Here is a 13,726-nt window from a genome sequence, read left to right on the forward strand (position 1 = left end):
GAATGGTATATTTGGTTGAAATGGTGATTAATTGTGATGAAATTGTTATTTAAGTGAAGCTTGTGGGTACCATTTACGAGACCAAATCAGTATGTTACGTCGCCATGAGGAACCCCCGAAGTTGCGAAATCAACTTGAGATTTTGAAAACATTACAATTTGGTCCTAATTCGATCTCGGGTTAGTAATAGATCTTTTGTAAGCTCGTATAAGACCCAGAAATGATTGTATATCATATTATATGCATGTATTGCTTGTAATTAAATGTATCATGATATAAATTAAATGCATTTGATCGTAGTTGTTTCGACAACCAATGTGACATCCTATAGCTCTAATTTAATGATTAGGTCCGGTATGGAGTGTTTTATTTTTAGGGCATGTTTGAATGAAAAATTTAGAGAAAAGATTTCATTTCCATTCATTTAAAAAATGAATTTGCTAATTTAGGTAAAAATAATAGAAAATTGCAAAATTTATATTTAAGCAAATACTAGTTAGATGTTGAGGTACCCCATTTTGTATGAGATTCCTAATGATCCAAATTGTTTGATTGAGGTTTTTGAATTGACACTGCAATGAACTAGATACATGTTATTATCAAGTTCAATATACTTGCAACATATTTAAAACTCGACAACTATAGGTGGTGATTTTAGTTTTGTGGAAGTATGACTCATGGTTGTCAAGTTTATGGTTTCAAAGTCTATAAATACAACCCAAAATCATTCCTCCTCCCTTTTTCCAACAACCATGTTTGAACTCAAAACCTTAAAATCGTTTCCCTAATTCTTGAGTTCTTAATGTAAGTATTACTTGCTAGCATTCAATGTCACACTTACCACCACAAATGTCCCACAAAAATATCATAATTATTTAGGTTCCGCTAGACTAAACCCTACCCAAATTTGTTTAATAGTTAAGGGAAATTTGTTTAAATTTTATAAGGTTTAGGGAAATGGTTTATTTCCTGGTGTTACAATTTTTATATAGTGAATTTGACATCTACCGATTTGATATATTCTTTCATTTGGTATGTCAAATTTAGTAACATTATAATAACCTCTACCTGACCCGAATCACCGGATCCAGGTATCGAATGATACAACACATAAACACTTAGGCAAAAAAAATTTAATTTTACAAACGACGTAAAAGTATTCTAAAACATACTTCTTATTTCATCTTGTATTGTTCTAAAAATAAAAGAGGATGTTTAATAATACATTAGATCTTCAAAATTAGTATATGACATTACAATTTAAAACTTTGTTAAAGATGGACTTCTTATGGCGTAGTGTATTAAGCGTCATATTCCTAAAGTGTCATCTATATGCATAACATCGCAACTCGAACTGCTACATAGTTGCAATTATGGATTGGTCCCTTTTGGCGTATGCTATCTTAAAGCGAAACCTGCGACATAAACAAACACTTGTAAGTTCAAATGAACTTAGCGAGTTTCAACCCAGATTACATTGAAACATTTTTGTTGAATTCCTCATCTTGAAGATTATGGATTTCCTTTCTGCCTTTGGCGAATGCTTTTTCTAATATCGGTGCATACATATACACAAATCTTCACACTTGACCATCTACACACAGATCACACATTAGGCAAAATTTAAATTTCATCACTCAATGCAGATCTCATATTCTTCTTGGAGAACGATTACATTCCTCATAAAGATATTTATACAAATCTACATTCAATAGGCTCTCACACAAACAAATGTTGAATACTTCCCTTAGATGATATACATAAATGTTGCTCTTGGTGGATTCTTATAATAATTGATATTTTAAGGTGAACTTCTTGCAAGTCCTATCTTGGCGGACTCTCATGCTGAATTTGGTAACTATCAAAATACCAGTTAGATCTTGATTCTACCCAAAACACAACTTATTTGGATAAATAATACATTCTAAGTCATCTCAGACAATCTTATTTCATATCATGAGAACGCTTTGATTTGACAGACAATTTATACTTTAGATAACCTTTTTATATACAGTGTGAAACACTGAGATTTAGTGAATACCATAAAATGTAAATAACTTCCTTACATAGCGTAGGCAAACTCAAAGCAATCCTATGGTAATGACTTTTCATGTTTGACTATTGAGTGCTTATTTTTGAACCTTAAACATATTGAGTGATTTGAGTGAATCTTTAGTGAGGATGTCGATTCTTGTCGATTTTGAATTAAAGGTAATTACTTAGATAAGGGGAAATACCTATGTTTTCATGCTTTAAAAATGTTCGACTTGGATTGTTTGAATCTTTAGTGCTCTTTTAGTTGAATTATTAATGTATGATTATTTGTGAATTATGATGAAACATCATTGATGAGAATTATTAGTTAAGAAAGATTAATTTTAATTGTGAGTTAAGGATTTTGCTTGAGGACAAGCAAACGCTTAAGTGTGGGGATATTTAATAAGCCATAAAAGTAACATGTTTTTAATCTCATTCTTGATGCATTTTTGGATGATTTATTATGTAAATTAGTGAATTTGATGCTCCTAATCCTTTAAATTCATATTTCTATACTTAGGTGAGCATAGGGAGCGAAAAACAAGCCAAAATCAAGCAAAAAGAGCTATTTTCAGCATCCACACGGCCTAAGCATTTCCACATGGGCTGGCCACACACCCATGTGCCAACCCGTGCCGATTTTGCACCATGTTTCCCAAACACGCAGAAAAACCTAATTTTTAGGCTTTCTGAGCATTCTAAAGTCTATAAATATCAATTAGAAGGATATATAAGGAGGCATGCAAAGAAGATTGAAGAAATTACTCGAAGAACGTCATCGGAATCAATTCAGAAGCGAATCTCCTTCAAGATTGAAGATCTCTATTTAATTTCCTTTGAAGTTTTATTAAGTTTCTTTATGTCTTGTAGTTTTTCTGTCTTTGAGATGTTTCCATTTCAGATTATGAACTAAATTCCCTAGATACCTAGGGAAGATGAAACCTATGATGAATCTTATTATTTGATTTTTGAATTACATGATAAATACTTTATTTTGTTTTTCAATTATGTATGCTTATTTCGTGTTTTAATATTTTTGGGATATTAATTCATGTTTAATGTGCTTATTCCAGTGGAGCAAAAGTCCCTGTTTAAGAATAGATCTAGCATAATTGAGTGGAGTTGCATGCAATCCTAGAAATAGAACGACATAAATCTACCGGATTAGAGTCAAATCTAATAGGGGAATCCATAGATCGAGTTAATGCGACAATAGATGTTTTAATTAGAAAGAGATTTCAATTAATCAACCTAGAGTCAGTTGTTCTTACTCTCGAAAGAGATATTAACATAATTTAGGGATTTCTATGGATCAAGACACAAGTGAATAAATCGTTTAATTTAAACTCAGAATAATAAGTGAAGTCTAAGTGGATTCTTTCCTAGGTATTATCTTTCTCTTTGGTATCATTCGATTATTTCCTATTTCATTTTCTGTTGCGTTCTTAGTTAATTTGGATTAGTAAATTTAGATTAAAAACAATCACCCCAATTTATCGGCTAAATAATAGAAAAATGGTTATTACTAGTACTTTTAGTCTTCATGGATACAATACTCTCTACTCACCATAGCTATACTATTGCTTGATAGGTGCGCTTGCCTTTGTCGTAATTATAGTTAGTTTAGTGACCATCAGTGTGCATGGGTTCTTCAAATCAAATAGTTGTGTAAACTTCAAATTTGTTAGTGTCACTTCTATCCCTGACGTTATAAACGATGAAGGATGTGCATTGTCATAACTAAATCCTTCACCAACATTAAATGAGGAAAAAGAGAGGTTGGGTTAATATGACCTAGTTGGGAGCTTCGACGTGTGGCTCCAACTTTGGTTAAGGTGGAGAGTTTGCTTAACCACGACCTTACCAATAAGCTTATCAATGGCCGGGTGGTACACGTTCCCTAACTACTGAATATTCCCCTTCTACATAGAACCGCGCTTGGCCTATCTACAAAATCCATTACATATATGCCTCAGAGACTTGGATATTACCGTCCTGGATAATTTCCTCATAGATGGAATAATGAGCTCATTAGTCCTAAAGGAGAGCCCATTATGCATGCTCGATTCGCCTATATTTATCCTACCCTCTAAATCTATCCCGCGAAGCCTATAGATCACTCGAAATATCTTGCGTCAACTCAAACTATCGTTTCTCCTGTTCAAGGTGTTCCCACTTTATAATGTGAAAACAAATTATGGGCACATGGGCCTTAAATAACATATAGTGCTCTTAGTTTGATCCAAGTAGAACGACAAAAATTGCGTTGTCTAAATATGATATCCAAAAAAACTGTAAATATATATATACAATCAATACAATTATATTCATTAATATGGATAATCACTTACATTGGATGATAATACAAAATTAACATACCTCTTAATTGGCTCGTCCATCGATTTATCATCATATCCAAGTAAGGCTTTTTTTTTTTTACAATAGGTATGATCCAAGTGACCCCTAAATCTATTCAAATATTCAATGCAACGATAATTATAAACATTAGTGATTCAATACATTCTAAGATATTAAATATGACTATATTTTTACCTTAAGCTAAGAAGGAGCTCTCATGGCTAAGAAGGGATGGACACTAACCATGACATCCATATATATTATCATGTTTGCAGAAGTAGACAAAATTTATTCATTTCATCATTTGGTTCTCGAGTCACCCTACAAAGCTCCCTGTACAAATATGCCAATGTTACTAAACTCCATCTAAATGTATCAACTGCATGAAAATACTCTAATAAAGGAAGATACATGCAATGTATCTTGTTGTCAAACAACATTCCTCTTACTATCCAAAGCATCCAGCTTTGGCATATGAATCCATCTCCTCCACAATTGCACGTATTGGAGGGACAATGACAAAAAGGCTTTCCAACTATATACATTTCACCCATTTCTCATCCAATTCCTTCTCCTTCATAGACAACACATGACCCAACAACCGATAACACTCTAATCCTGCGTCGATGCTACTAGCTCCAATTACTACTTACCTATCAGTTTGAAGGTTGGTTATTAAAGTGACATCTTTTAACATTATAGTCGCTTCCCCATATAGAAAATGGAATGTAATCATTTCTTGCCTCCATCCTTCCAATAAGGCGGAAAGTAATTTCGGTATCATTTCAAACATTACTATTGTAGATATTGCATATAAACAACACTCTTCAAGCAATATTGGATACATCATCCAACTATGGGGAGTTTAAACTATGTCGAGTACAAACAACTCAATTTCTTTATTATTCAATATATCAGCGAAAAAAATAATTTTACTAAATCTTAAAAATATTTTTGCAAATATAACATTTTTTAAAAAAAATTGAGTTGAATTTTTTTTTCATATTGATGACATGATTTGCTAGGTATTATTCTTGAAAACTTGAAGGGACAACTCTTATCTAGAAAAGAAAAAAAATGTCAAGTTTTTGACAAAGTGAGAGACTTAGAGTTTGATTTTCGATGGGAATAAAAAAGATAAAAGGGTTGAGACATTTATAAGTGAGGACCTCGACATCCATGGATGTCAAAGTCTTGGTATTAAATGAGTTGATTGATCCAATAAATAAATACCATAGTGAAAATTCACTAACTTGAACTTGATATTCATGAATATCGAGATCCTACGCACTATATTTTGTAGTACTTTTAGAAAATAACATTTGAGAATATGTTTTTCATAAATAATCAAAATTTTTACTATGGGTGAAAAGGTAAAAAAAAACATTAATTTTACAATTATATACCAAATAATATAAATTTAATTCCATCTATTACGTTGATGAAAAAGGAAAAAGCATAAAAACTTATTTTGGATTTAAAATTATGTGAATGGGTGAATTAGGGTTAGTTTTGAAGTTTAATCTTAAAAACTGTTTTAGAAAATAATATAAAATTTTAACGGATTAAATAATTTCTTCGAAATTTAACTGTAACTTAATTAATTTCAGCTGCTGCATTGTCCCATTGGTTTTTTAACTATTGCTTGCTGTAATTTATCAAAAAGTTAAATTGTGTTGTAAATTTTTATACTTTGACGAATTTTTAGATTTAGCCTTTATATTTATATATTTAAAATTTTAGAAATTAATTTTTTCTATTTTTTTAAATTTCAATTTAGTCATTAAAATTATAAGTATTTTCTATTAAATTTACTGACTTAGATTTTGATTAAGATACCATTACCATACATGTCATATGAATGACAGGATATAAACATGATAAGTTGATAAATTTCAACAGAAATTATTAACCACGTTAATAACTGGGAAAAGATTTTTAAAATAAAAAAAAAATTAGGAAGATTGAATTTTAACTTGTAAAGTATATGGATTAAATCTTAAATTTTATATAAAAGAGGGACTAACAACAAATTTTAACCAAAAGAAAAAAGAAATCATTGCTATCTTTAAACAACAGGTAGAAGCACTGAGGAGATGACGTGTAAATTTGAGCAAGCGCAGATATTGGAGAGACGGTGGGTGGTTGATGACTATCCTTAAACCACAATTACACTTTTTGGCATATTATTGACGCTGATGCCTGTTGCCTTAACCCTTTTCAATTTTCATTCACAATCTTACACATTTCTTTCACTTTCGCCCTAAATTTCATATTTTATGTATAATTTTATATACCTTATAAAAACGAAAGCTATGTCTTCATTAAATAATTACAACTTTGATAAAGAAATGCATGGGTTTCAACTTTACAATTATTTTAGTATTCAAGTTTGAATTTTTTTTGTTTTTATATTGTATTTTGAACTTTTTTAAGTTAGTCCCTAAACTTCATAATTATTTTTACATTAAAGCTTGAATTTTTTTGTTCAAGTTAGTCCTTCATGTTTCCTTAAAAGAAAGTTTAACTCCAAAAAAGTTTAGACCCCAATGTGGGAACAATTGCAAGTTTAGGAACTAACTTAGACCCCCCAAAATGTTCAAACCTCAATATGAGAACAATTGTCACGTTCAGGGACTAACTTGAACCAAAAAAAGTTCAAGCCCCAATATAGGAACAATTACCTAATTCAAGTCCCAAAATATGCATTAACCCATTTTTATTTTAATAGACATCAATTTCCTAAAATACACTAAAAAAATTATCTTAATGTTGTTTTGTGATTCATAAAATAATCTTTTTGTGTTCACGACTACCCCTCCCGATAATGTCAATTTTAGAATTCCAGCCTAAATTTTGTTCTTGAGAATGCAATGTAATGCACCCTAAAAATGCATCTAAAAACAAGATAATAAAATATTTATGGGTAAGCTACACCCAAGTTACTAAATTATTAGTAAGTTTACTTTTTTGGTCACTTAACGTTAAAAAAGTTACAAAATAGTCGTTGAACTATTCAAAAATTTTCATTTAAGTCACTGAATTGTTAAAATTGTTGTTATATGACATTCTTTGTTCGCACCGCTGCACCAATCAAAAGCTCTTCTACAGTTCAATTTGTTTTCATAAAACAACTTTAAACATCACAAATCTGCAAACCAAAATCCAAACAATTTTCTTCTCTGATCTCTAACATTAACTGTCATATTCACTTGGATTTAAAGTATGTTCTTCTACTCATTGATGAGTACTGATCTACTATACTATACTGATCATCAAATCGTCGCTTAGAGCTCACTAATTGGATCATTTTTAAAAAAAAAACTTAATAGCTCAGTGACTTAAATAAAATAAAAAACTTTTGAATAGTTCAGTGACCATTTTGTAACTTTTTAAAGTTGAGTGGCTAAAACGGAAACTTGCTAATAATTCAGTGACCTTGGATGGAGTTTACCCAATATTTATAACAATATATATCATCGATCGTTTATTTCACTTGAAGTTGGAGGCACATCAAAACAAAAGGCGACAGAGGAGAAAGAGGTAATTGATTAGGTGATAGCAGGAAGATGCAGGGCCATACTCATGATCAACTAACCCACCAAGCCCATCACTCACACGCAGCGCAACCTCATGTACCACACCCAGCGCCACCGCATGTATCAAATCACCCGCCCCCAGGGCCGCCACCTCCACAGCCTTCATATGTACCAGCGGGTCCTGATCCACCTTCAGTGCCTGCATATGCACCACCAGGTCCTCCTCCTTCTCATCACCACCATGGTCCACCACCACCTTCTGTGCCCGCATATGCACCACCTGGTCCTCTTCCATCACGCCCCCAAGTCCCCCCTCGGCCACCTCAGGAGCAAGGCTGCTGTGTGATAATATAAGTAAGATTTGCAAATGTAGTTGATGTTGACATTAATTAAATAAAGTAGTGTTAATTTTGCTGAGTTATTTAGATAGAATCGGGTTTGTAGTTCATATTTGTATGTATGGTAATGGTAATGGTAGCTTCATCAGGCCCTTCTCCTGTGGCATTTTTATGGTATCTTGGTCTTAATAAAATGAATTTTAATTAGTATGGTATTGCTTCCATTTTTATATTGCTTTATATCGATTCATCCGATTGTATTGTATTGATAACATTTTGATTTTCTTTTTTTCATTTTTGCGTTTTGATTTTCAAACCAATTTCATATATATATATCATTTTTATGTTGTTTTACATCAACTCGGAATATACCTTCTTTTTGGTATGATAGCAAAACAAGAAGACAAAAACAAAAACATAATTATTGAGAACCTAACCTATGTATGTAGGGCCAACTATAGGATGCATATGTTTGTGATGCCATTTTGGCCACTTGTTCCACTCAATATACACGTTAACGAGTGTGGAGCGGATGTTTTTTTGTAGTTTATAAAAGTTTTAATTTTGAGTTCTTCTGTTTTCTAAATTTTAAAAGTTTAGATAATGTTAAATTTATTAAATTAAATTATGTTATTTCTAAAATTTAATGGGACAAACATATTATTATATGTATAATATTATGTGAGCTTGTTATTTTCATATACTATTCACTAGAAAACTAGTTAATGGATTAATAATTGTCATTTATATCAATACTGAAATTTCAAAAGTCGAAAAGTATACGGACTTAAAATAATCCAATGGAAGAATATGAGCAAACCCATAATTTTATGTGGAGTACAAAACTAGTAATTGAATTTCACCAAAATGAACTTAACTAATACTATTCCGGTTATGACTAAAATTTCAAACTTTAAAAAGTACAAAATTAAAATTAATCAAATTAAAATACAAAGACTAAATTTAAAAACCTCACAAAATATAAGGATTAATAGCAGATCCTCGTTTAGAGGTTGAAGCTCCACGGCACTACGATTGAATAAGTTGCGTAGGTGTAGGAAAATATGACATTATTTCTACATGGAATTCCATGTAGTCCAAAGAACACAAATTTAGAATGGTCATCCTTGAGAGCATTCTTAATAACCTCCCTCCTCAACCATTGTTGTGTCTATTGCACATTGTGACTGTGTTGCTAGCTGTTGTGGAAATCTAAATGGTGAGTGCACTCAAAATTTAGCATCATAATTAAGCTAACTTGCAAACAATTCTATTAGAAAAGCCCTTGGATAATATTAACTCATTAGTCATTATAGCCCATACTTCACCTTCTTATTGACTTATTCCAAGAGCCCAGTGTACAAGTGAGGATGCTCCTAATGTAGACCCTGTAAATCTTCAACTCCAAATATATACAATCAAAGTTCAAAACAAAAACCATACAAATTTATATAAAAAAAAAATTGAATGTGATTTTAGTTGAAATAGTAAATTTGAGTTATTGAAAAATTTGATTTCATGGGTTTGAATTTCATGATTCTCATCATATATATGTATTTTTTTAGATTCATCGGCATATATAAATACCATCAAAATAATATTTATTCATTTGTAAAAGAATGGGGTTTTGGTCATTTTACACATTAGCGTGTGTTTTTTTATTTATTTCTCAATGTATTTACCGGATCGAGCCCAATAACTAATCGTCTGCCTTCTGTAGGCTCATTAAAGGGTAGTTGCTGGCCACGAGTTTTAATCTCACAAGTGGAATTAAAATATTTTGATTCAATTCTACCATTAATCATTGTATTTTGTAAAAGTTGTGCATTTAATTCCTATACTTTAATTTGATAAACTTTAATCCTTATATTTTTCAAAATTTAAAATTATGAAACAAGATTTATTAAATTTGTTAAGTCGTGACTTTGGTTTCAAATTTTAGAGAAATTATGACTTTCTTTTTAATAGGGAAAATTACACAGATAGTCACCTAACTATCAAAAATTTTTATTTTTGGCACTCAAAATAAAAAGTTTGTAATTTAAACACCCACGTTACATAGTTCGGTCATTTTGGTCATTCTCGTTAAAGTCACAAATGACAAACTGACGTGACAGTTAAAAACCCAGTATAATAACAAATTTAGCCTTTAACTTTTACGTACTAGATCGATTTAGTCATAATTTTAACAAATTAACTCTCAAAATTTATAAATTTTCTCAATTTGATCCTAATTCTAAAAAATTCGAAGAAATATATAAAAATACATGAATAATTTAAATATATATAATAATAAATTTAAAATATATATTAAAAATAAAAAATGCCTCTTCCTCTCCCTTCTTTTTAACTGCCACATCAATTGTGGTTTGTGATTTTAATAGAAATGACCAAAATGATCGAACTATATAACGTGGGTGCTTATATTGCAAACTTTTTTATTTTGTCCACCTAAAATGAAAATATTTAATAGTTGGGTGACTATCTGTATAGTTGAACCAATTATTTGGATTATCCAAATAATGTAAATGTGGAGGCCCATTTTGATAAGCTGACCCAAACTCATCATTACGAAAGCGGATCTATTAGTTAGCTTAGGGTTTTCTCACAGCCAGCAAATCTCTTTCATTTGCCCGCACTAGCAGCAGCAGCGCCACACTCTTCACAGTGCTGATCAACCATGGCGGAGCAGGTGCACCCGCCTATCTACTCTCTCTTCCTTTGTCACTCTTTTATCTTCTTTGCTTCTCATTTTTTTTTCTTTTGATTGCAGACCGAGAAGGCATTTCTAAAGCAACCCAAAGTGTTTTTAAGGTGATCTTAATACTAAACCATGAAAAATCTCTCGCCTTTATAATTTTTTCGGATTTGGGTTTTTTGGAGTTTAGGTGGGTTTTTAATGATATTGTTTCTACTTCAGCTCCAAGAAATCTGGGAAAGGGAAGAGACCAGGAAAGGGAGGAAACCGCTTCTGGAAGAGCATTGGTTTGGGCTTCAAAACCCCTCGTGAAGCCACTGAAGGTAGGTTTGTATTTGTTCTTTTAAAATGTGTTTTGGGCGGTATGGATGGTCAATTTATGCAAAATCTATTTAAGCTTTGAATGTTCTACCTAGAAACTAGTATCATGTTTATTTATAATTCCTTTATTTATATTATGCATATATGTTTCAGTGTTCTTTATGGGAAATAAAGATGATTTAATTGATTAACACCTAGAGAAGGACTATGTAGAATGTATTTCTGTGCATTGAGAGTTCAGTCAAATAATGTTTTTGCATATTTGATTTCTAAAGGAATCTACATCGACAAGAAATGCCCATTCACCGGCACTGTTTCCATCAGGGGTCGCATTTTAGCCGGTACTTGCCATAGTGCCAAGATGATAAGGACAATCATTGTTCGACGGAATTACCTTCATTATATCAAGAAATACCAAAGGCATGATCCGGCTTCATTCTGCTCTACTTTTCCATAAAGTTTCTTATGATTTTTATTGTTGGAAGAAACTTATTTTTCCTTTTTCAGGTACGAGAAGAGACATTCAAATATCCCTGCACATATTTCTCCATGCTTCCGTGTGAAGGAAGGAGATCATGTCATTATCGGGCAATGCAGGTTAAACCCCTAAACCGAATGACTTTATATGTCTAGTGTCTATGAATCTAATTGTTTTTACAGCTAGTTTGTAGGTGATTTTGGTTGTTTGTAATTTGCGTGTATTTTCTAATTTCAGGCCGTTGTCAAAGACTGTGAGGTTCAATGTTTTGAAAGTGATTCCTGCTGGATCTTCTGGTGGAGGGAAGAAAGCTTTCACTGGAATGTGAGGTGTAAGTGTTTTCAATCAGGAGAAGACATTAAAATCCCTGAACTGCCTCTAGATATGAAGAACCTGGGACTATTAGATGTTTTTATGTTTTTGTTTTTCCTTTCCTATTACTTGTTATGTTTGGATTTGTCTAGTTATGACAACTGGAATTTTGAAGGTATCCCCTATTCTAGTATGATCCTGTTCTCTGAAGAATCACTCTGATCACTTACTTAGATTATGTATGAAATTTCTGGTGTTCTCTATACACAAATGAAGACATTCTGTAAATTGGCGAGGGGCATCCATTGTGCAAATGTGTGGTGAAAGTATCACAAAACCCCCTGTACTATACTTTGGATTGCATGTTAGCCCGTCTACTAAAAAATGGGCAAATTAGCCTCGTTGATGAGTGAGCAAAACAGCAGTGTTTATATATAAGGTATAATAATAAATTTAGCTCCCAATCTTTACATATTTATTCAATTTGGTCTTACTTTTTTTTATTGAAAGTAGCTTAGAAAATTTTGAAACTAATAAGGCTAAAGGTAAAAAGGCTATTTTTTTTTAAAACTGGACCGGTCAAATTGTTTTTTTTTAAAAACCACCCGTTTCGTTTTAAAAATTATTAAAAATTTTAAAATTTAAAATGTTGAAAAAGAAAAAATGATCCAACCCGTTCAATTGTCTATTCAATTGGTTTTTAGCTACTTCAGTTGATTTTCTAGTCAGGTTAATTGGTTTCTGTTGGTTTCTTGTTTAATCGATTCAAAGCTTTTTTTCAGATTGGTGTCCCCCAGACTTGTTCTCTGTCCAATCAGTTTAATTGGCTGGTTTGATATGATTTAAACAATATTACAAAAAAAGCTTTAGTAATAAATTTTAAAAAATTAATTAAACCGTTTTAAATTTTTTTAAAGAAAATTATAAAAACAAAGTTATAAAAATTTTAAAATTATAAATTTTTATTAAAAAATAACAATACTAACATTGGTAGGTATGATGAGTGAGGGGAATATGTTGATGGTGCCACCCAAAAGGAGGAGGCCACTATGGATGGGAGCTAAAGACTGTTAGTTTTGCTATTAGGTGGTGCACTTAGCTTGGTGTCGACGTCGAATCTGACTAAGAAAATTATTTTAAGGGATTAAATTTAAATTTAAATTAAATTTTTATCATTTTCAAGAAGGTTAACGTGTAATTTTATCTTTATTAATTTAAAATTTTAAAAATTATAAAATAAATAAATAAAAATGACTCGAAATTTTGCTAACCCCTAACTACGCCCCTTGACTTTAGGTATTAATAAAAAAATGTTAGCTTGCAAATATAAAATACAAACCTACATTTAAAAGTTTAAGCACCATGAAATTCACATTTCTTTTATAAATAAACCACCGTGGAGTCTCCCTTTTTAAGTACCTAACCTTTGCTTATTGAAAATCTTTTAAAAGGAAAAAGAAAGAATAGGTACCTAACCTTCAGGGATTGGAAAATTACAGATTATGTCCACACTCTTCCCCTCTACACTTTTAAGATAGTATTAAAAATGAGGGAGAATTAAAGGTTTTTTATACTGTATTTACCTATGATTCCTTTTCAATTTTTAAATTAGAGAAAAAACGCGTTTAAAAACATTTAAATTCAT

General features: G+C 31.4%; 1 protein-coding gene across 1 annotated transcript; it reads left to right on the top strand.

Annotated features, from left to right (window-relative positions):
* The first annotated feature begins 10,793 nt into the window (after nt 1-10,793).
* On the top strand, nt 10,794-12,274 carry LOC107901359 (40S ribosomal protein S11). Its single transcript, XM_016827318.2, has 6 exons — nt 10,794-10,964; nt 11,046-11,086; nt 11,193-11,293; nt 11,567-11,711; nt 11,799-11,888; nt 12,007-12,274. Exons 1-6 carry the CDS (start codon nt 10,953-10,955, stop codon nt 12,095-12,097), a joined length of 480 nt encoding a protein of 159 aa, XP_016682807.2. The 5' UTR covers nt 10,794-10,952; the 3' UTR covers nt 12,098-12,274.
* The last annotated feature ends 1,452 nt before the right edge of the window (nt 12,275-13,726 follow it).

The sequence above is a fragment of the Gossypium hirsutum genome, chromosome D06 (assembly GCF_007990345.1).
Source record: "Gossypium hirsutum isolate 1008001.06 chromosome D06, Gossypium_hirsutum_v2.1, whole genome shotgun sequence".
NCBI lineage: Eukaryota > Viridiplantae > Streptophyta > Magnoliopsida > Malvales > Malvaceae > Gossypium > Gossypium hirsutum.